The sequence below is a fragment of the Cyprinus carpio genome, chromosome A18, assembly GCF_018340385.1.
Source record: "Cyprinus carpio isolate SPL01 chromosome A18, ASM1834038v1, whole genome shotgun sequence".
Classification (NCBI taxonomy): Eukaryota; Metazoa; Chordata; class Actinopteri; order Cypriniformes; family Cyprinidae; genus Cyprinus; species Cyprinus carpio.
In genome coordinates, this window is record NC_056589.1 from 14272760 (window position 1) to 14298287 (window position 25528).

Sequence of the window (25528 nt, forward strand, 5' to 3'; positions counted from 1 at the left end):
TTGGCATGTCCCGCAAGTTTTGCAATAACATGTTACATCTGCCTTAATGGCTGGCCAGAAGAAATGCTCGAGCACACGATTGTAAGTTTTTGTGATTCCTAGATGACCTGACCACAAATGTTCATGCGCTAACCCTTACATGTACTGGCGCCATCCCGCCGGGACTACAACCTGATAAACAGTGTCACAACACCTAGTCAGATCATCTGCCGTCCCACCTGAGGGAACCCACTTATGCATCAACACTCCATCCTCAATAAGAAAATGCTGCTGACTTGAACACCCACTAACATCATACTCAGCTGCGGCAAAACATTTAGCCAAGTGAGATCACTCTTTTGAGCCTCGATAAGGACTTCGCGGGTTAACAGCAAAATTTCCTTAGAGACAGTGACAGAGGGAGTATCAGTTACAGGACTCTTCTCGAGACCGTTCTCTGCTTCCCCACTAGAGGACAGCTGGTCCTCCCTAAACACAGAGGAGAAAAGTGAATCCGCGAGATCCACCCCTTGGGCCTACTTACGACCTGTGCCCTAGTCAATACACTGACCGAAAACACTTCAGGGTGCTTCTGAACCAACTCATCAGGTTCAGTTTCAGAGATAGCAGTATCCACCATCTCTAGGTCCGGATAAACTTTTCAGCTAGCAATGTCATTTCCCATGATAAAATCTACACCATCAACAGGAAAACAAACCCGAACAGCGACAGGAAAGCAACCAGATGCTAGCTTGGACTGCACATGAATGGAATGTAATGGAGCAGGCACAAAACTCATCCCTATCCCTCGAACTACAGTGCTCATGTCACAAGCAGACTGAGGAGTCAACTATAGTACGCTAGCCAGGATGAATGAGCTTGAGCCACCTGTGTCTTTCAGCACTTTGGAAATAAATGGCTTGAAGCATTCATCAGGTTCTTTCAAAACCAGCTGAGTACCACAGGTAGATACAGTTTTAATCAACCCAACTCCTTTTGGTGGTTTAGCCACTGGAGACTGGGGCTTTCGTTTATACAGAACACAGTCTGCAATAAGATGATCGGATTTATTACAATAAAAACAACGTTTGTCCCCCTGTGCCCCTAAGCTAATATTAATACTCTGAGGGTTACTAGGCTTCTTTACAGTATCATCATGAGAGAACGAGTACTATCTGACAGACGTGTTTTTGTGTGTCAACGCGAACTCATCAGGAAGCGTAGCAGCCTGCTGCAACGTGGTTACTTTCTGTTCGTTGAGATAAACAACAATCTTTTCAGACACACAGTTCTTAAACGCTTCCAAAAGCATCAACTCGCAAACTGAAGAGAAATCATCAACTTTACATGCAGTGCACCATCTATCAAACAAAATCCCTTGTTCTCTAGCAAAATTAATGTATGTCTAGCCTACCCCCTTTCTGAGAGCCCTGAAAAGTTGCCTATACGCCTCTGGCTCTAACTCATACACCCCCAAAATAGCGCTCTTAACTTTTTCATAGGAGAGGCTGTCTTGCACAGACAACGATGAGCAAGCCTCCTGAGCCTTCCCTGACAGTTTACACTGTAACAGGATGACCCAGGATCTTTTGGCCAACTCAGGGCAACAGCAATGCACTCAAATGCAATGAAATAGCACTCAATGTTGGTTTCACGGAAAACAGGGACCAGAGAAATATGTTTACTCACATCAAAGTTACTATTAGTATTAGATCCTGATGACACTGTACTGGCCACCGCGGCTGGAAGCTGCGCTGACCGCAACTCCAACTCACGCATTCTTATGGCTGTTTCTGCCTCCAACTCCTTTAACTCCACCACCCTGGTTGACTCAACTTCTATCTTTTTAAGCTCTATCTCCCTCCTAAACTGGTGCTCACGTTCGTGCTTCTCCCTCTCCAACTGGAGCCGAGCCAAACGAACCTTCAGCTGCGCGTCCCCTCCACGGACAATGGATAATACTTCGGCAGAGTGAACTGCTTACCCTCATCACCCTAACCCATGCACTAACCCATCAGTCACAGCTGCTTGCAACTCCGCTTTAACCAGGGAGCTAGACACAAAAAAAACATAATGTTTAGCAATAGTAAACAGGTCAGTTTTATTACTTACACCCAGCTGCTCTAGTGTAGGGTTTGCTACAAACTCTTCTAAACTAAACACAGCCATCCTCACCACAATATCTACCTGGCTAACACAAACGGAAATGCTAACACTAACCAATAATGCAACAAACAACAAACGTATGCACACCTGAAAAAAAAAAAAACAGATTGCATAGGTTACACAGTAGAACAATCACACAACAGATTTCACAAAAAAAAGCTTAGCCTAATCTGTCTTCTGGGGCTTGCCGGGCTCGAGGCGACTTTAAAGGCAAACTTCAGCGGCCAGAGCCCCGAAAACCTACCTCGACAGGGATCTCGTCCCCACCCAGGATTCGCCCCGAAAATAATAAAGGAAAAATAACAACCAAGTGCCCGATGGAAAGACTGCAGAACAGCCTAGCTAGACACTTCTAACTAGCTGGGGAAAAGGTCTTCTCTGGAAAGACTGGACAGTGAAACCCCACACAAAACAATTTCAACACCAACGATAACTACTTGCAACTTTGTTCCATGCAACCCGAAGTGTTTGGAAAACCAGATCCTGGATGAGCCCCCAAATTGTTACGAACCTCCAGTGAAGAGTCCAGAGGAGGAGAAGGTTTGCAACAATAATAAAAAAAACACTTTGGGTTGAAGAAACAAAGGAAACTGGTTTTCCATAAATATGGCGTTTTATTTAATTAACCCAAAAAGATACAACAGATACAAACAACTACAACGAGGAAAGAAAGAGAACAAACATGTTAATCTTTACCACCCTCTCTCCACCGAGAGAGTAAACCCCCAACACGAGGATCAAACTTGGTACATTCTACTGCAGGAACTCCACGAACGCCCCTTCAGTATCACCCAGCTCTAGTAAGCTGTATGCATCTAGACGTCTGCTCTCCACCCACTTCAAAAAAAACCTTCTGCCTGTTCTCTTCCCTTTTTACCAGCTCCCGCTCTCCTGCCGATTGCCAACAGGTATTCCTCTAATTAATTGCCAACTGAAAACAGGTGTGCACAAAGGCCTGTGAAAGACAGACAAGCAGCAGTACATCTAGGCAGACACACACACACACACACATACCCACACACGGCCTAAAGGCCGTAACAGTCTACATCGATGACATCCTGATTTACTCCCGGAGCATGGCCGAACATCGTCACCATGTTGCGGAGGTCCTGAAACACCTGAGGGAATCACAACTACCTGAAAGCGGAAAAGTGCTCCTTCCATCAGTCCTCAGTGCAGTTCCTTGGCTATAACATCAACAGCAGTGGCATCTTGATGGACGAGGGGAAGGTGGATGCCATTAGGAACTGGCCAACACCCACTACCATAAAGGAACTCCAACGATTCACCAATTTCTACCACTGCTTTATCCAGGATTACAGCTCCATCACCAGTCCACTTACAAGCCTCCTTTGAAATAAACCCAAGTCTCTGTCCTGGATCCCAGCTGCCACAGAAGCCTTCAACACTCTTAAGGAAGCCTTCACTACCTCTCCTCTCCTGGTCCATCCCGACCCCGACAAGCCTTTCATCGTGGAGGTTGACACCTCCACCACAGGAGTAGGAACGGTACTTCCACAGCTGAGGGGAACCCCAGCAGGCTCCATCCATGTGTCTTCTTCTCCTGCAAGCTCAACCCGGTGGAGGTGAATTATGACATTGGCAACTGAGAACTTCTGGCCATCAGGTTGGCACTTGAAGAGTGAAGGCATTGGCTGGAGGGAGCAAGACATCCGTTTGTGGTACTCACTGACCACAAGAACCTGGAGTATCTGCAAGTGGCTAAGAGACTTAACCCCAGACAAGCCCGTTGGGCTTTGTTCTTTACCCGCTTTATTTTCACAATCCCCCATCTAACCCCAACCAAAAACCTTCAGCCTATCAACCCAATAAGGACATTGTGTCAGACAAAGGACCTCAATTCATCTCTCGGGTCTGGAGAGCCTTCCTCTCACTCCTAGGTGTGTCCGTCAGCCTATCATCGGGATACCATCTACAGTCGAACGGGCAGACAGAGAGAAAGATCCAAGAGATCGGTCACTTCCTCTGTACCTTCTGTCATGGCCACCAGGACTCTTGGAACCAGTACCTGGGGTGGGCCGAGTATGCACAAAACTCCCTGCGCCAACCATCTACCGGACCCACACCATTCCAGTGCGTACTTGGTTACCAACCTCCACTATTTCCTTGGTCAGGGGAACCCTTGGACGAACCATCTGTCGACTACTGGTTCCAAGAGAACGAGAGGGTCTGGGACTCAGCTAGTGTTGTTTTTGGCGGCCTGTTTTAATTTTAGTCTTAGTCTAGTCTTTGTGTGAATCTGTCATTTTAGTTTTTATTAGTTTTAGTCACGGTCATACTCTTTTTAGTCTAGTCTAGTTTTAGTCGACGAAAACTGATGACATTTTAGTCTAGTTTTAGTCGACGAAAACTGATGACATTTTGGTCTAGTTTTAGTCAATGAAAATGGTATTTTAGTCTCTTTTTAGTAATGCAATTCTATTTAACCCAGTCAATATAGTACAAGTACCTAGAAGTATAGACGAAACCAAAATTTTATTTTAGCCAAACACATTTCAAACAAGGTTATCTTATTGTAGCCTATTATTTTTACCTTATAGACTCAAGAATACATCCATTCCAGACATGGACCCCTCTCTGATTTGAATTTACCACATTTATTTTACCAACCAAACATGTTAGAAGTACACACACATAAATTTAAATAAAATAAATAAAAACAATTTAAAAAAATAATAATAATAATCTGCTAATTTTTCTCCCAAAGACGAACCCCAGCTGGCTGGCCATCGGTCCCTTTCTCTGAGTAAAGGCTGATTTATTTATTTTAGAGGACAATTACTCCTAGTCGCTCCCCTGTCATTTCAAAGAACAGTACAACGGCGAACGCGACAAGTATAAAAGCCTCATCCATTTGGGAAGGTGCGCTCGCAGTCAGCGAAGCCAGGCGAAAGTATAAATCCCGCTTAACTTTGTTTGTTGTCATCTTTTAAATAAATAATGCCGTGAGTGGGACTTGAGGAAATGACGTCGGTCGCCTCTGCGCAGTGAGACACAGGAAACAGAAATACTGCAAAATAATAATAATAACAACAACTAAATGAGACGAAATAACGTTAAAACATTTAGTTTCATCTCGTTTTGGTCAACAAAAATGAAGAGACATTTTAGCATAGTTTTTATTTTGTAAACCACATTTAGTCTCATTTTTATTCGTCAACAATATTGCATTATACATTTAATTATAGTCATCGTCACATGACCAGCATTTAGGTTGCGTCTCGTCTCGTTTTCATCACATGCGAAAGGTTCGTTGACAATGATATTTAGTCATAATTTTCATTGACGAAAGCAACACTAGACTCAGCCCACCACCAACTACAACGTGCTCTACGTAGACGCATGAGACCTTCACCGCTCTGAAGCTCCAGCCTATCAACCAGGACAGAAGGTCTGGCTATCAACCAGAGATATTCTACTGCGTCTACCATGCCGTAAGCTGAGTCCCAGGTTCACTGGCCCATTCACCATCACGGAGCAGATCAACCTGGTCACTTACAAACTTCAACTCCCTCCTGAGTATCGCATTCACCCTACATTCCTTGTGTCACTCCTGAAACTTCACCATCCTTCTGTTCCTCTCTCCACAGAGCCTGGCTGAAAACCCCTTCGACTCATCCTGGATGACGGTGCTGCCTACGAGGTTCATGAAATCTTGGATTCCTGGCGCCCTGGTGGGCAGCTCGAGTACCTTGTGGAATGGGAAGGTTATGGCCCTGAGGAACGGTGATGGGTTCCACGCAACGACATACTCAACCCGAACCTGCTGGACACCTTCCACGCTGCTCATCCCAACAGACCTGCCCCTCTGGGAAGAGGAAGACCACCACGACGTCGGACGTCAAGAACGGGCCGTGGGGGAGGGGGGGGGAACTGTCACAGACATGCCAGGCTCCAACACTATCCAATCACAGCGCACTCCCTCACCAGAATACTGAGCACACACACCTGCACCTCATCAGCACCTTAATTAACTGGCACATAAAAGACACACACACACACACACACCCCGACACTGTCCGGTCTCGTTCGCAACTAGGACTTATCTACATGCTTACTTCAAGGACTACCAGTGTTATACTTACCTGTCTCCAGCGATCCCAAGTTACCTCCTGTGTTCTTCGTGTGTGTGTATGTGTCGTCATCCTCCTACATCTCAACTTTTCCACTACCACTTGGATCTTCACTCTGCCAAAAGACAAAGGACAGTATCATCATTCTTTCACTTATCATTCACGATTGCCACTTCAGTTTGACTCACCTATGTTCGCTATTCCCTCTGCTTGTGTCAATAAACAACCTTACCTGTGATCTCCCCTCTCCAACCTGTCTGTACTGTAACAGCCCACTGCTCCAGGTGCTTGTTCACCAATGTGTGTGTTCACTACTCACTGCTGTGTGTATGCACTAGGATGGGTTAAATGCAGAGCACAAATTACACGTCACATTCTTTCCTTTCCTATATATTAAAAAATAAAATACGTAAGGAATAAAGGCCTGTTGAATTATTATAAAAGAATACACACCCGAGGTGGTGATGCGGCCATGACGCAAAACATTATTACCTCACTAGTAATAAATGACAAGTAGCATTTAAGTTGCTAAACTATTTTACAGTTAAAATTGTCAGAGTAGCAGTAACAACACATGCACATATATGTTTCTGTGTGTGCGAGTGTGTCTGTACTATATGTGTCCATTTGTAAGGGAGAGAGCGGGAGAAAGAGAGTATGTGCTTTCTGTATATAATAAAATATAATTTTGTGGCAAAAACATGGAAATAATTTGTGGATTTTGTCCTGTTGTTTACTATATTTATTTGCTTGGTCATTGTCACTATGGGTTTTAGTTATTTTGTTGTTTTAGGTTGTAAGGCCATTTGAAATAACTGAAATCACTTTGACAAATTATTTCAGTTATTTCAAAGTACATGGTTGTTGAATGCTTGAATCAGCCCTGTATTGTAAAATAAAATATTGAATAAAAAATATTCCACAAACACCACCCTTGCCTCCCTGATTTATAAGATTTGAGAAATTTGGAGTGAAACTAAATGGCAATGAAATGTATTATACATATAGTTGTGACATATATACTGTAGATTGACCCTTCTATATCTATTTTTATATATGTGTGTGTGTGTGTGTGTGTGTGTGTGTTCCAGGTGGCGGAGCAGCTGATGACTATAGCATATGAGAGCGGGGTTAACCTTTTTGACACCGCAGAGGTGTATGCTGCTGGAAAGTGAGTATGACTCAGCATCAGCAAGATCACCCATAATTCACTTTACTCCATGAGTCATTATTAATATCTCTGTCTGTTACAGAGCTGAAGTCATACTGGGAAACATCATCAAAAAGAAGGGCTGGAGGTATGGTTGATTTGTGTGTCAAGCACACCTGTGTAACTGTAATACAAGATAAAGAACGTACAAAAACAACAACAACAACAAAAAAAAGATTGGAACTAGAGCTTTTATTCCCTTTGTAGTTGTTGTGTACCTGCTGGTTCTGGCATCGGTTATGTGTCATTCACACACACTTTTGATAGGGACTTTGATCACCAGGATCCTGCTCAGTTTGTATCACTTAATCAATGCCAGCAGAAGGATGCATCCTGGTGAGTGCTGTTGCCATAGCAACAGATGACAACCCACTGTGATTGCCATGATTTCTGGAATGACTCCGTGCTTTTGCTGACTCCGAAAACTATGAAAAATTACTCAGCTGATTTGTCACTTGAAGTGAGATTTATTATTTACTGTGAGATTCACAGCAGTTTCCACATTAGCTGTATAGTGGGGGAAAGAGTTGAAAAGTTGAAAGCAGAATACTTGTTAACCTGCCGTTTTTTTTTTTTTTTTTAATGTATTGGAAACTATGTGCCATTTGTTACCAGTCATAACTATGATTTGAGGGAGCATTCATGTACATCATGCAATTTATGTTGATAATAATTCCAAATACATGAAGGCAGCAATAAGTTAGCAGGCAACCAGTTATCATCTGGAAAATAAAATTGTAAGAAAGCAATAAAGTGTATTAACTCTTGACAGTGTCACAATGTGGTAAGGGAGCACCATAGAAAAACAGGGTCTGGGTCCAAATGCAGGAGAAACTTATTAATTTAATAAACAGAAAGGCAGACAAAAGAAACGAAACAGGTTACAAACCAAATGACGGGATAGGGATACAAATACGGCACAAGAGCTTGCATCAACCAAACCTTCAAACAAAAAATTACAATTCAGCCAGGCAGAGTGGTGGGAGTGTGGTGTATAAATAGTCCATTAAAATGAGGAACAGCTGAGGGTTTAATAAGTGACAGGTGTGTGGAGTTTTGGGAATGGATTCCGGAAGGGTCAGGAGATGGCAACCTCTGGTGGTGAGAGGGAGAAACGCAGGGCCTGGACTCATGACAAAACCCCCTCTCTAAGGAACGGCTTCCACATGTTCCTAAGCACCCGACCAGGGGGACGGCAGAGCAGGGGCAGAGCAGGGGCAGAGCAGGGGGAGGGAGGGGGGTGGGGGCAGGTCCGTGTGCTGTAGGGGGGCCTGGGGACTGAGGCAGAGCCGGCGGGATGGGGACCCAGAGCAGAACCAGCGGCCACCACAGCAGTGTGTGTAGAGCTGGCGCCTTGGAATGGGCAATGGCAGGCTCCACTGCTTCGGGAGCCCCAGAGGTGAGCACTGGCACTTTGAGAAAACCAGAGGCGAGTTCCACACCCTTGGAGGAAGTGTGAGTAGACAATGCTGCTTCACGAAGGCCAGAAGCGAGCCCCGCCGCCTCAGAGGGAACATCAGCAAGCTCCACCACTTCGGGAAGGCCTGAAGCAAACTCTGCCGTCTTGGAGAGAGTACCAGCGGGCTCCGCTGCTTTGGGAAGGCCTGAAACAAGCTCTGCTACCTCGGAGGGAAAATCAGTGAGCTCCGCCATAATGGGAGCATTGTGAGCGGGCACCTCTGCCTCAGGGGCTTTGCGAGGAGACCACGCCGCTCGCATCGACATCATCAGGGGTTCCTGCACACTGTGTATCAGCCAGGGACGCTTTGGGAATGGGTGTAAGGTACTGGGTGCGGCAGACAAGGTCTCTGACGCCCCTTGGATTGCCGCTTCAGTAGAACTGTGAGCGGGCTCCTCAGCTAACTCCACCCTGAAGCCTGAGCCGCTCAAATGCAGAGCCAGGTTAATGTAGTCCTCCAGCAACTCCCCAGTGACCCAGAATAGCATCAGGAATTTGAAGGGCTTGGCTAGGCCTCCCCAGAAGATGACCGCGAGGTAGGTCTTCTCCATTGCTGACTGATAAGGCACTCTAAAGAAGTCCATGGCGTACTCATCAATACTCTGGTCTCCCTGATGGATGTTCAAGAGTTTTCCTGCTGGACCCATGTTTGCTGGCTGAATTATGTCACAGTGCAGTAAGGGAGCACCATAGAAAAACAGGGTCTGCATCCAAATGCAGGAGAAACTTCTTATCAATTTAATAAACAGAAAGACAGACAAAAGAAACAAAACAGGTTACAAACCGAATAACAGGATAGGGATACAAATACGCACAATAGCTTGTATCAACTAAACCTTCAAACAAATAATTACAATTACAATTCAGCCAGGCAAAGTGGTGGGAGTGTGGTGTATAAATAGTCCATGACAATGAGAAACAGCTGAAGGTGCAATAAGTGACAGGTGTGTGGAGTTTAGGGAATGGAGTCCGGGAGGACGGGAGATGGTAACCTCTGATGGTGAGAGGGAGAAACTCAGGGCTCGGACTCATGACAGACAGTTCTATCATGTAAAAGTTTGTTAAGAAAATGAAATAATTATGTAATTTCCAGTTATTTCACTTCATCTGAAAGATCAAGTCAAGTGTATTGAAATATGGGAAACACTGTAAATTTCAATTTGTCAACTTCACTTGAAAAATTCTTGCAAACCTATTGCCTCAGAAAAATCTAGTTCAGACTACTCCTTAAAATGGCTCATGAGTAAACTTATTGTGCAGCCTAATTAGAGGCAATAAGTTTGCTAAAGTAACGTTAACACATTGAAATTTACAGTTAGTGTACATTGCGTTTAAAAAAGGTTTTGGGTCCGTTTAAGATTTAATGCTTTCATTCAGCAAGGATACACTGAATTAATCAAATTAAAGTGAAACATTTATAATGTTATTAAAAAAAAACTTATTTCAAATAAATTAAACTAAATATATCATGTTTTAATGTATCAAATATTAAGCAGAACATCCCTAGGTTACGCATGTAAACATGATTCCCCAAAGGGAATGAGACGCTACATCGGAAATGCTATGGGAATGCATCTGTGTGACCGCGTACTGAAGCAAATGTGAAATCACTCCAAAAGAATTGCAAAACGTCACCAGGCAGGCGACATATAGACCAGGGGGTGCATTACAGAAAGAACCTAACTTTAAAATCTTGTCTTATCTTGTCTTTCAGTTAGGACCACATTTAGGACAAAAGCTATTACAGAATAGCATTTCCTATGTGTGTTATCTTATCTTAATTACAGTTAGGAAGCGGGTATTACAGAAACCTTCTAACTTGACAAAAAATCCTAAAAATTGTCTTAACTTTAGGACATCCCCACAGCTGTCCTAACTTCAAAAACTTGAAAGCTAACGGAAAAACCGCTTACAATTGCACTGTCCAACAATGGTATTACATTTATTAATAACTGAAAATGAAGAATGGAGATGTTTAATGGTAGAAAGACTCTTGGAGGACCCTGAAGATGTTACATTTTGATGACAAAACACTTATAAGTAATTACAGACTGCCGAGCAACATGATATTACAGTTAGCACAGGAACTGCAACCAGCATTACTGAGATCAACAAAGCGTCACAGAGAATTAATGGTTATAGTGACTAATAGCCTATGTTTTTTTTGCAAAAGGCGATTTTCAAAGTGAAGTAGCTTCTGTGATTTTGTTTACCTCATCAGCAGCTTGCACAGTGTTGTTTGCTTGGTAACAGACCTGAGAGTGGATTGTCGAGCTTTATAATGCAATTTAAGATGTCCTACTGTAACTAGAGATAAGATACCATTTTGTAAGATAGGATAAGAATTCCAAATCAAGTTAAGATTTGCTTCTGTAATACGAATTTCTGAAAAATCCTAATTTAACACATCACATCTTAAGTTAACCTTTTGAGCGGTACGGTCCCACATATGGGATTCTAATTTCCGTGCCCCTGGGCGTATGGTCCCACATATGGGATTTAGAACGTTCGGTTACGTCGCATAACTGCCAAATTCAAACTGCGTTTTCGCGCGTTGGCTGGCGCTGAGCCAGAGACAGACGTGCACTGCTCTTGTCATATTATCACAACTATGCAGTGTTCTTAACCACATAATTCATATTTTAGTTTTCAGACTTTTAAATACACATAAATACTAGTAAAACAATACATTTAGAGTTTGAAAAATACACGCATATGTCTATGGAAGCAACAATAACAATCCATTCAAATTTAATTTGCAGATGTTTTTTATTCATATCAGATACAAATAGTGTAAATAACTATACAGTTCACTCTATTCATCACCCAGTTCACCCGCCACTTATTACTTTTATTTCGGGAGAGATTGATGAATTTACGTGCTGTAAATCCGACTGAAAGGACTCTCTGAACTGCAGTGTGAACAAACATGGCGGCGCCCATCTCAGATTACAGATCATGATCAAGATAATTTAGAAAGGTTTTTAAATGACCAAACACACTCATTTTCACATATTTGTGAATCGGAATTTCAGATTGTTCATGCAAGTTTGTGAATATTTGAAATTAAAAAAGGAAAAACGAAATAAAAGCGATCCATCTGTCATACAGTGTTATTGTAGACCCGGTGTGTCACGTGACAAGCCTGACGCGTTGCAATGGAAACAGTAAGGGGAACGTTCCAAAATAACCGTCGTCTTAAAAAAACTCACTCTGGGGGGACCGCTGGAATATTTTAAACTCACCACTGAAAAGGTTAAGACCTAAGATAAGAAACTTTCTGTTATACGCCCCCAGGAAGCTATAAAAGTGCATCCAGTTAAAACAGCTGACAGGTTAACACAAGCACTCACAAGAATGCAGGATGCAGCCTTTGCCCCTGCCTTGACAGGATGTCTGCTTCCCGATTGAGGTGCCCAGGAATGTACACTGCCCTGAGTGAGAGGAGATTTCCCTGAGCCCACAGGAGGATCTGCTGTGCCAACTTACATAGTGGGCACGAACGCAGACCCCCATGGCGGTTGATGTTGGAGACCACCAATGTGTTGTCTGTGCGGACAAGCACATGATGGCTCCTCAGGTCTAAAAGGAAGTGTTTTAATGCCTGAAACATAGCTATCATCTCCAGGCAATTTATGTGTCACATGAGATGGTCAACTTCCCACAGACCTTGGGCAGAGTGGCCACTCATGACCAGTCCCCAGCCCGTGAGGGAAGCTTCTGTCATAAGCATTACATGACAACAAAGAGCTCATAGCATGGGATCTTGAGACAGGAACCAAGGCTTCTTCCACATGACTAAGGCACAAAGGCATTGCCGCATGACCTTAATCAAGCGAAATGGGTTGCCCCTCAGGGAAAACCCTTTGGCCCTTAGCCTTCACTGCAAGGGTCTCATGTAGAGCAGGCAAAAAGGAATGACACTGGACACAGCTGCCATCAGACCCATTAGTCTCTGAATCTGTTTCACAGTGAGCGACTGGCCTAGTATGATACTGTTCACGGCTGCAAGAATCGAATCAATATGACCAGGAGATAAATGTGCCTACATCAACGTGAATCCCACGCCAAGATAAGTGGTCTTCTGAACTGAAGAAAGCACACTCTTCTTGGCATTTAGCCTTAACCCCAGTTCTTTCATATGAGCGAGGATGACATCTCGAAAGCCAAACCGCCATAGGCCCTGTTTGAGCCAGAATCAACCAATCACTGATATAGTTTAGAATGTGAATGCCCTGGAGTCTGAGAGGAGCCAGAGCTGCATCCACACACTTGGTGAAAGTGCAGGGTGACAGTGCTAGGCCAAACAGAAGATTCCGATATTGGTAAGCTTTGTCCCCAAAAGTGATCCTTTAGGAACTTCCTGTGTTTGGGAAGGCTGGAAACATGGAAGTACACATACTTTAGGTCTATGGGGACAAACCAGTCCTCTGACCTGATTTAAATCACGAATTGTTTCAATGTGAGCATCTTGAACTTGAACGCTTTGACAGAATGGTTCAGATGACACAGATAAATAATCGGATGCAACCCCCCATCCTCCTTCGGAATGATGAAGTACCGGTTGTAGAACCTGGACTCATTCTCAAGGGGAGATACACGTTGTATGGCCTCCTTCCTCAAGAGAGTGTCTACTTCTTCCCATTACGAAAGCCTGCTCAGGATGAGTGGGACAAAACCCTGTTGAAACGAGGCAGACAAGCACTAAACTGGATTCTGTAGCCGCTTTCTACAGTCTGCAGGACCCATTGTGAGACGTTTGGTAGATTATGTGTATCCCCACCTGTAATGAAACAAGGACAGGGAGGAACACCTGAACTGAAATGCTGCTTGTCACTCATCATATCTATGAACTGAATTTGTGCACCGGCACAACACACACACTTCAAAAACACTTTGTTTTTCATTTATACAACACATAGCACTTGCTGAAGAGCAGAAGGTGATGCTGTTTTCCCCTGATGAGCTTTTATATCTTCCTGGTCTCTACGTCACCCGCCCGTGATGTTTCACTATTCTGTTGGACTGATTTCACATGTGCTTCAGTACGCGATCATGCAGAGGCATTCCCATAGCGTTTCCATCGCAGCTCGAGTTCCTGAAGGGGAACAACTATTTTCAACATTGATAAATAATAGGTAATATATTTCTTGAGCAACCAAATTTTAGCATGATTTAGAAGGATCATGCAATTCTGAAGACGGAAATAATGGCTGCTGAAAATGCAGCAGTGTTTACCATCAAAGGAATACATTTAACTATAAAATAAATATGAAATTCCATTTTAATAGAATATATAAAGATAGAAAACAGTTAATTTTCATTTGTAGTGATATTTCACAATATTACTCTTTTTATTGTATTTTTGATCAAATAAATGAAGCCTTGGTTAGCATAAGAAACATATTTTAAAAACATAAAAAAAAAATTAAACTGACCCCAAACTTTTCAGTGATAGTGTACATGTGGCAGGTATCTTTTATCTGGATAGAAATGTGCCATTTCTATATTGTATGAAATATGCACAAGTATTATGGTAGAATGCCATTCCAAAGATCGCCATAGACTCTCTTTCTCTCTTTTTTTCTCCCTCTCTCTTTCTCTATCAGACTGAGTTGTAGAGTTCAGATCTTCTCTGTCCCCAAACTAATTTAATCTGGCCACCTTTAAAAGCTCCATAATCTTCTCAGATACAAGATTTGTATAACGGATCATTCTGTTATGCTGACAAATTTGCTCATCCCACTGCAGTGAACATACATTAATATCACATGATCCCCAATCAAAGTTCAAGAACTCTGTATGGATCTCTTCTATAAATGTTTGATGGATATACATTAAAGATGTGACCCCTGAGATCAACAGTTTTAATTAACAGAGCAGAGATGTTACGCTGTGGGACTAGTTTGGCCTCTCTTATTTTTTCAGCAGTTTACTTTCATACTCAATCTTTCATATCTTCCCAGTTTATTATTTCCCTCTCTCTCTTCAATATTCTAATTTGTGTCCCATTCCCCATTTCCATCATAAATTACTCCATGCCGAGTTTTCTTTCATTCTCTTTCATTTCGTCATCTTTTTCATTAACTCATTCCCTCTATGGAGATAACAGTGTGAAGTTCATGTGTTTCTACACCAGCTGCTCGTTTGCTACACAGTGAAATTTGTGTGTGAACCCAAACCCATTGAATTCACTTATAATATGACATCTGGCCTAAAATATCCGTTCAATTTCACAGCCCCAGCTTTCTTGTTTAAAATCTTAATTATTTTGTAAGGCCAAAATTTAGAGGGCAGTTTTTATGAGTCGTGAATGTAGGACACAGCAAGAGTTCACACCAGTGAAAGCTCATTTACACCCATTTACAATGCAGATGAGAGTGACTCTGAGAGACCTGCAGATTACTGCCAAAACAGCTACAGGCGAAGGTTACACATGTATCATCACTGAGCAATAGCATCACTATCTCTGCAGTTCAGCCTCAACAGTCTGCTTCCTGTTTGATGAAGTCATAAAACTATTGAACAAGGGACTAACTGGTCAAAATAGATACAAACCATTTGATATCTGTCTGACTTAAACCAAAAATATGTCTTTTTCTAAAGAATTCTTTCCAATATTTGCATTAAAATGTCAAGTTCACTACCATTCAAACATTTGGGGTTGGCAATATTTTTTGTCACTTACATTTAGACTGAAAAATCAAACTACAATGAACACAATTCCTACAGAAAATATGCTTTAAAACATATTTGAACTATAAGTGATTAGAGAATTACTAAATCATTTTCAACTTGTCACTATATAATTTATCCTTTTCAAACATGTCACTGCTCTATATGGCAGCTCATTGACATTCTTTGGCCCAAATAAAATAATAAAAACAGCAAACTGATTTGTTGTAAAATTGTATGATGAACTAAAAAAAAAAAAAAAAAAAAAACAATAAAACAATAAATAAAAAAAAAATTGAATCTGTTGAATTTAATTAGGGGTAACATAAAAACTGCATAGCAACATTTGGTATCTTAGTATTGTTTTTATTCTGCAGACAAATTAAATTAGTATAGCATGGAAGATTAAATGTACGACAAGAAAAATGCAATTTATTCTTGTAATTGCAAAGCTGAATTTGCAGCCATTAGCCAGTCTTCAGTGTCACAGAATTCTGGGGGGAAAATCCTTTTGAAATAGAAATCTTTTGTAACATGTCTTTACAGTCACTTTTAATCAATTGAATACATCCTTGCTGGATGAAAGTATTCATTTTAGAAATTTTGTCTCATTGATATAAACTGTAGTTTGACTACAAACAAACAAACAAAAAAAATCCCTGTTGTTTGATTATAACTGCACATGTAAATATTGATTAACCAACTTTTTGCTTGATTAAAAATTATTATGGAATAATTAAGTGCAAATCCTAACTCCCTTTTCCTCTTTTTTTCCCCCTTCTATCTTTTCTCAAGGCGATCCAGTCTGGTTATTACCACAAAGCTTTACTGGGGTGGAAAGTGAGTTAACTGTCATTTTTCTTCTTGTGAATGTCACGTCCAGTCATGAAAACTTTTATTTCATAACTCTCACACTGTTGCATATTCTAAAGGGCAGCACACTTAATGCAGACATCCATGGATTCCCACATTTCATAAATGTAATTACATACCTTGGTTCAAGTCAAGCGCTGACCCAGCATTTTCTGTATAAGTATTCTGGAAGTAAGTGAGCAGAAGTGCAGCTGCAGAGCTTGATAAGACTAAAGAAAAGGACTGTCCCATTTCCCCACAAATCCTCTCTCATGAATAATAATCAGAATTTAAATATGCCAGGGTTTTATTTGAAGTTAAAAGATGAACATGCAAAAGGGCTTGTTTGAAAGAAAAAAAAAAAAGATGAGCAAGAAACTCTGGCAGAAGGAGGACATGTCTCATATGCTAGACTAAACTTAGCTCTGTTTGAAATTGTGCTTTCTGATGTACTTCTGTCTCTGTTTGTCTCTTTTTTTTGCCACAGAGCCGAGACTGAACGAGGCCTTTCTAGGAAACACATTATTGAAGGTAAAGTACAGTACACACATTCACTTTCTAAATACTCTCACTCTGTGATCATAGCTTGTGTGCATGTGTGTTTGTATGTGTGTGACGTATTCAAATCCTCGCTGGGCACTGAGTGGATTTAGTGTTAGTGTCGCTCTGGCAAGCAGAACTAGCAGATAACAGGACTAAATACAATGTAGACACAAGTGACTCACGTAACGGCATCAGTAACTGAACACACATTGCACAGAATAAAGAATCAGAATGGCTCAAAAATAAATAAATAAATAATAATAATAAATAAATAAAATAGCATAATTTTCCCCTGACTTAATTTCATCTGACACCAGCAGGCACCATGAATTGTATTGTGATGTTACATTTCAGCATGCTGTGCTTTCATCAAAATAATGGTTCAACCCATAAGATGTAGAGGAAACATTTAAAAGCATAATGAAAATTAAGTAAATAATGAGACCCTTTTATTTGGGGGTGAACTACTTGCTTGAAAAAGCTACAGTAGTTATTTTCTGTTGCATACAGTAGATGCTATCAGTAGGGTCAGAGTTACATTTGGTGTGAAAGTACGGAAATAATTCACACCTCTGGCCTAGATATTCAGGGTTAGAGAGAGGATGAAATATCGGTTGTGTGTGCTGTTCCGCACTGGCCCTTATTTTTCTTCCATGGCAGCAAGTTTGGGGCCAGACACCTATTTTACAAACATAGAGCTCAGTATACACACTGCTCTCGCCCACCTGCAGCCCCCTGCATTTGGAGCATGTCTGTGAACACGCCGGCCTTATTATATTCACACCACTGCATTTGGTTCAATCATTGGTCTAGTCAGGATGCAAAACACACATACACACACACATACATACATACATACATACACATATAAAGGTCCTTCTCAAAAAATTAGCATATTGTGATAAAAGTTCATTATTTTCCATAATGTAATGATAAAAATTAAACTTTAATATATTTTAGATTCATTGCACACCAACTGAAATATTTCAGGTCTTTTATTGTTTTAATACTGATGATTTTGGCATACAGCTCATGAAAACCCAAAATTCCTATCTCAAAAAATTAGCATATCATGAAAAGGTTCTCTAAACGAGCTATTAACCTAATCATCTAAATCAACTAATTAACTCTAAACACCTGCAAAAGATTCCTGAGGCTTTTAAAAAACTCCCAGCCTGGTTCATTACTCAAAACCGCAATCATGGGTAAGACTGCCGACCTGACTGCTGTCCAGAAAGCCATCATTGACACCCTCAAGTGAGAGGGTAAGACACAGAAAGAAATTTCTGAACGAATAGGCTGTTCCCAGAGTGCTGTATCAAGGCACCTCAGTGGGAAGTCTGTGGGAAGGAAAAAGTGTGGCAAAAAAAACGCTGCACAATGAGAAGAGGTGACCGGACCCTGAGGAAGATTGTGGAGAAGGACCGATTCCCAGACCTTGGGGGACCTGCGGAAGCAGTGGACTGAGTCTGGAGTAGAAACATCCAGAGCCACCGTGCACAGGCGTGTGCTTTTGAACCAGAAACAGCGGCAGAGGCGCCTGACCTGGGCTACAGAGAAGCAGCACTGGACTGTTGCTCAGTGGTCCAAAGTACTTTTTTCGGATGAAAGCAAATTTTTGCATGTCATTCGGAAATCATGCCAGAGTCGGAAATCAAAGTGCCAGTGCTCAAGTTCACCCACAGTCAGTGATGGTCTGGGGTGCCATGTCAGCTGCTGGTGTTGGTCCACTGTGTTTTTATCAAGGGCAGGGTCAATGCAGCTAGCTATCAGAAGATTTTGGAGCACTTCATGCTTCCATCTGCTGAAAAGCTTTATGGAGATGAAGATTTCGTTTTTTCAGCACGACCTGGCACCTGCTCACAGTGCCAAAACCACTGGTAAATGGTTTACTGACCATGGTATTACTGTGCTCAATTGGCCTGCCAACTCTCCTGACCTGAACCCCATAGAGAATCTGTGGGATATTGTGAAGAGAAAGTTGAGAGACGCAAGACGCAAGACCCAACACTCTGGATGAGCTTAAGGCCGCTATCGAAGCATCCTGGGCCTCCATAACACCTCAGCAGTGCCACAGGCTGATTGCCTCCATGCCACGCCGCATTGAAGCAGTCATTTCTGCAAAAGGATTCCCGACCAAGTATTGAATCAACAACTTAACACAAATATTTTAAGATAGAAATTTTTTGTATTAAAAACACATATGCCAAAATCATCAGTATTAAAAATGCTAATTTTTTGAGATAGGAATTTTGGGTTTTCATGAGCTATATGCCAAAATCATCAGTATTAAAACAATAAAAGACCTGAAATATTTCAGTTGGTGTGCAATGAATCTAAAATATATGAAGGTTTAATTTTTATCATTACATTATGGAAAATAATGAACTTTTTCACAATATGCTAATTTTTTGGAGAAGGACCTGTATATATATGTATATATGTATATATATATATATATATATATATATATATATAATATATATATATATATATATATATACACACACACACACACACCAATAAGGGTGGCCTGAGACTTTGGGACACATTGTTGGCATATACTGTAGGTTCAGACTTTTACCTTGAAAAATATATTTAACACATTTAACACATTTTTAATGATAATGATGAAGATATGTACATCTTTTCAAGGTGTGAGGAAAATGCTATTTTTACATGATGTCCACACCGTTTGATATTTTTAGAATCATTTATAAATGTATATTTTTGTTGTAAATAGTATAAACCATTTGTACCATATATACTGCACCTGAGTTCATTTCTAAGAGAAAATTTTTAAGACTTTAAACTAATTTTTTAAAAGATTTTTTACAATTCTTTTTCTTGTGTTCTTAGTCATTGATGCAAATGTAAACAGTAGTTGCTTTGTGTGTTAAAACTACAGTTCAAAAGTTTGGGGTCAGATAGATATATTTAATTTTCATTTCATTCTGTAAGGATTCAAAAATATTTCTAAAAATGTAACTTTGAATTTTATATTCATCAAACAATCCTGAAAAAAGAAAATAAAAATGTATTGTGGTTTCCACAAAAAGATTTAGGCAGCACAACTGTTTTCAACATTGATAACAATAACTAAAATATCTTAAGCACCAATTATCTTAAGCACCAAAACTGGAGTAACAGCTGCTGAAAAAAACTTTGCCATAACAGGGAAAATTACATTATTACAAATGTATTAAAAAAGAAAAAATATATATATATTTGCAATTATAATATTTCACTATATTTTTACTGTTTTAGTGTATTTTGATCAAATAAATTCAGCTCTTATGTGCATAAGAGACCTTCAAAAACATTAAAAACCCAACTGAACCCAAACTTTTGAACAACGTAGATTCCTTTATCTTGAATTGATTTAAGCAGTCACACATACACATTTAGAGAAAGATGACATAAAGCAATAGTTTAGCTGCGCCAAAACAAACAGAATAAATCTACACTGGGGTGTCATGGGAAAGATAGGATGTTGTCAGTTATGTTGACATTTGTTGTGCTACTTTGCACTACATAATTAATCGCATATCTCTTTGGCCCACTGTGTCTCAAACTGCTGACAACCACCATCATTTATTGACTGTAAAGTCTCAGCTGACCTCAAGATGCTGACCCTGTCAGAGTGAACCTCTAAAGGTATACACAGGAGGGAATCCAGTCCCAAACTCTCTTCATTACACTTGACGATCAATCCAGCACTCTGCTGAATTAAAGACAGACACAAAGAATGAATGAGCCCTGGGGCCCTGTACAGGACGAACTTGATTACTACAGAGTCCTCCAAACTCACGCAGCTGGGGGTCCCTTGTCTGTGAAGAGAACTGTCCTCAACAAACTGTTGTCTCTCAGAGCATGCAACTTTTCAATTAGCACTAAAATGTCCCTAATGTATAACTACATAATAATGCACTGGTAGATAAACAGATAACACATTTCTTTTTTGAAAGGAAAGACAAACAAATACCCAGACTGACTCGCAATATACATCTCATCTTTCAGGTCTTAAGGGCTCCTTGCAGAGGATGCAGCTGGAATATGTAGATGTGGTCTTTGCTAACCGGCCTGATAGTAACACACCGATGGAAGGTAAGTTTGGTCATTAAAATGAGGGTAGCCAGATCAAAAGTAAAAAAAAAAAAAAAAAAAATGGGGGTTGGTAAGATTTTTTTTTTTTTTTTTTTTGATAAGATGTATTTGAAAGTAGTCTCTTATGCTCACCAGTGCTGCACTTATTTGATCAAAAAAATCCAGTAAAACAGTATTATTGTGAAATATTATTAGAGTTAAAAAAAATGTTTTCTATTTCCAGTATATTTTAAAATGTCATTTTTATTTCTGTGATTGTAAATAATTTTCCATTTCTCCATTTAAATGATCTTTGAAAAATACTTATATACTGCTTTATTAATGTCGAAAACAGTTGTGCTGTTTAATTAATATGTATGTGTGTGTGTGTGTGTGTGTGTGTGTGTGTGTGTGTGTGTGTGTATTGTGTGTGTGTGTATATATATATATATATATATATATATATATATATATATAGCAGAACTCTGATGAAAAAATACTGCTTTATTAATCTCGAAAACAGTTGTGCTGTTTAAATTATGTGTGTGTTTATATACCTATTATATATATATATATATATATATATATATATATATATAGATATATATATATATATAAAAAGCAGAACTCTTTGATGAAGAGAAAGTGCAAAAACAGCATTTTTTTTAAATTGAAATATTTTATTATTAATGTCTTCAGTAGCTGTGTTTCCATCCAAATTTGTGCAAAATTGGAATATCGCATAAAACATTTGAGAATAAGCACCGTTTCCGTCAAACAGAACAAAGTCGTCACTTCCTGATAAACTGGCACTAAATATCACTAAGAAAAGTAGGAGAAGCCACTGAATATAATAATTTTCATACAAAATAAATTACTTGTGACCCCAAACTTTTGAATGGTAGTGCATGAAAATTGTTCGGTGTATATTGTGAAGATTTTAGTAGACTTTGATAGGTTTAGTCATTCATACAAGTTTCCTCTTGAAGGAATTTACTTGACTTTCAACAAAGCACTTTGGGACACTCTCTGGAAAATGACAATACTGTATCAAAAGAAACGTACAAAATAAAAGTGTGTCAGACTGAAAGGGTTGGTGTCCTGCAGGCACATCTAAGTTCTCCGAAAGATGTATTTGTGATGACAGGGTTACGATTAAGTGCAGTCCCCGAGGTGCCATCATGGTAAGAATTCTGAATAACCAGACTTCAACTTCTGCCCAAAGTACACAATGCAAAGGCTACCATGCTGCTGTTAAAGCTTTGTGCTGCCCAAAGCTTCAAGTGCAGTCAGCCTGAAAATCTAATCTACTGTTTAAGAATGTGCTTTCGGTACAAACCACAGGACAGCAAAATCTCTTGAATACTATAAGCTGGGTACAACATACGAGGTAGATACAGAGAGAAACAACTGCATCAAAAGTGATTTGGAGAAAGTCTGAGGATAGTTCATTAAAAAGAGTTTCTGCTGCTGATGCCATTTTTTTTTTAATTGAGAGGTAAGGAAGAAAGATAAGTGAGCCAGCTTCTTTGACCTTCAGTACTTATGAAGAAATTACCAGCTGTTGCAACAACAGCTTCTCTCTTTCATTTATCCATCCTATTAAGTCCAGACATATGCTTAAACACATGCAAAGAAGAGGGAAGAACAGATAGTAGTAGAGGAAGTGATCAGCTTCAAAATAGTTTTTCTGCTGAACAATAACAAAGAGTAAAGCCAGAATAGATGCAAACATTGCAACTATCGTAGTACATACTTGATTTGCATTCTTGCTTCACTGATGCGGCAACAATAGTTTCATTCATTTTAACCTACTTGCTCAACAGACAGTTGCACTACAATAACAGTATTTGATCTAAAAGAGAAGACTGACCAAAGAATCGGAATAAACATGAATTTACACTAACCCCTCTACAGTGCCTCTAGTGGAAGTGCTGAAGTACAACACATTCACCTGCAATGAGAAGATGCAGTGTCTTATCAATTACATTGACCCTGCATTGCTAGAAGCATTCTAGCAGAGTAGATTGTATGTTTTTAAATTTTGGATTTATTTTTATTTGTTATGTGTTGAATTTAAGTTTTTAAAAAGATATTGCAGAGTGTGACGTTATATCACGGCCGACGCATTATCCAAAGAAATTTTGCATGCTCAAATTGTACTGTGACCACAACATTAACCATAGAGTAATGTATAGTATGTGTGACCGCTCTAAACTCTGTAAGCAGCAAAAAAGTCACTCTTTAGCTAACCAGAAACACCTCGGACTGTGAATCATTTTATGCAGGCTTGTTGCATCCAAAATCATATACTGTATGAGTAGGTACTACCTGTAAATTTAATGAAGACAACTTGTTAAAAAAGTGACCATTTAAAAAGTATGTTCTATATAGTATAAATGTGTATCAAATTAACGAAATCCGTAGATACAACACCAACACATTGCCATTGTCATGTGACTTGCCTACAGTATACACAGTATGACAGCCGAACTCACAGCCTTTTCAATTAGTATACGCTATTGATAGTGTGCATGAACAGAGGTGCTCGACGCATGCACAATAAAACATTTCATCCTTGTTCATGTTGTTGTTCTGTCTCATCAGTTTCTTTTTTGACTGTGAAACTATAGGCCTGGGCACTGTAAATGCAAAAAAAAACAACAACAAAAAAACCTTGTCATACTACTCTTTCCACATATAGCTACTGTCTTTCACTAACTACATAGTAGGAAAATATGCATTCAGATGCAGTGCAGGTTTGATGATGTGTCTGTGGAGGATGGAGTTAGCAAATTAAGCATAATGGCTGGTATAGCTTACCTATAGCATCTTGTAAAGCCAAAAAGGAGATTTTCAAAAGATTTTCATAGTCACTCTCTTTTCGTGGGCTCAATCAATATTCTCTTGTTAGAAGCGGATCAGTTTGGCCCTCTGGTAGTGTATGTACCATTTATAGCTGTTCTGTTTTGTAGCATTCAGGGCTTGGTTATATTTCAAAGCTCTGCGCTGGAAGCCAAGGTCACCCTGACTCAGCCATTTGTTCCAGACCTCTCTACTTTAACAAGCTTTTCTGCTTTCACTCCATCACTTCACACTCAGACTCATGAAATCTAACACAGTGACTGCCAACCAGCTAGCTTTGATTGATTTTTAAGTGCTACTTCCCTGTACTGTTTTTACATTTTCCCAAAACAAAATATGTAAAAATGATAATTTGTTACAAACATGCTACGACTAGTCACCGAGATGTGGCTGTTATCTGATTGGCTTGTGTGTACGCTGAGTGGAGTCCACGCATTTGCTGATTTGTTAGCATCTTGATGCTGGAAATGTTTCACAATACATAAATGCACGCAGCGATCTACAAATGCACAGGACCTGATTCACAAATGAATGCCAGGCAAAGTTGTGTTTGTGACATTAAAATATATTTGTGAATGTGTTTTTAATTTGCAAATCTAATTCTATTTATTTGTGAATACAAATTTTTGTAATATTAATAATTTGTAAATCTCTTAGATTTATTTGTAGATCTCATTCTATTTATCTTTCAATATGTTACATTTTCATTATGCAACAGTTCTATCGCCATACTCTAGCTACAATTTTGCTAAACTACAAAAATGTAGATGCAATTCACTGCAGTTTCCAGCTTAAATGACCACTGGTGTTTTATTCCATTTTACACAAATTATTACAGGAGAAGATTATCTATTATCAAAAACATATTTTCACACAGTTCCTTGCATTATACGTAATAACCTCAACACTTCAACTAGCATTTTTAGCTTGCAATTGCATCACATAACCAGTTCCTTTTCTGACATAGTAAACTTGCTCAGTAGCTCACCTGGTACAGCACTGAACTTGTGAAACATGAGTCATAACACTCAACAGAAGAGCTCAAAGACTTAAAGAAGCAAGCCAAAATTGCATGGTTGCAGTAACAAACCTCACATTTGCTTTTGTTAACATTATCTGTTAGGTTTAGGTAGGGTTTAGTAAAGGTGGTATGTTGTTTTCAAATGTGATAATGCATTAACCTTTTTCTCTCACTCACCACACATTCTATTTTGAAAGTGCCACGAAAATTGCAAGCCTAGACTCCTTAATCATTATTTGTTCTTATCTTTAAACATGGAACAGATGTGGATGCCTCTCTCTCTCTCTGTCGGTCTCATAGGCATGGGCAGGCAGATCACTATGCAGTGCTTTTTTGCTGCATTGATGCGAAAAGTATCCAGAGTTTAGCGCTTCTCACTGTGTGCAGTGCATATTAAAGTTCCTCAGTGGCTCTGCAGTCCCCTGACTCTCTTGGCCCTGCTTTCTCGCTTTTTGTTTCTTACCTGATTACAACTGAAGGGAATATAAAGTTACACTGTACTTTATCATTCATTTTTCCTCATGAGTGCATTTATTGAATTAAGTGAAACTACACAAAACACAAAAGTACGTCAAGCT

General features: G+C 39.9%; 1 protein-coding gene across 3 annotated transcripts in view; it reads left to right on the top strand.

Annotated features, from left to right (window-relative positions):
- LOC109083017 (voltage-gated potassium channel subunit beta-1) overlaps positions 1-25528 on the top strand; it is a 115652-nt gene that overhangs the window by 81334 nt on the left and 8790 nt on the right. For all 3 annotated transcript variants that reach the window (XM_042775064.1, XM_042775065.1, XM_042775066.1), the window contains exons 4-8: positions 7331-7410; positions 7493-7537; positions 16379-16423; positions 16923-16966; positions 20999-21085. In XM_042775064.1, coding sequence (XP_042630998.1) covers positions 7331-7410; positions 7493-7537; positions 16379-16423; positions 16923-16966; positions 20999-21085 — 301 coding nt within the window. The remainder of the gene's footprint in view (positions 1-7330; positions 7411-7492; positions 7538-16378; positions 16424-16922; positions 16967-20998; positions 21086-25528) is intronic.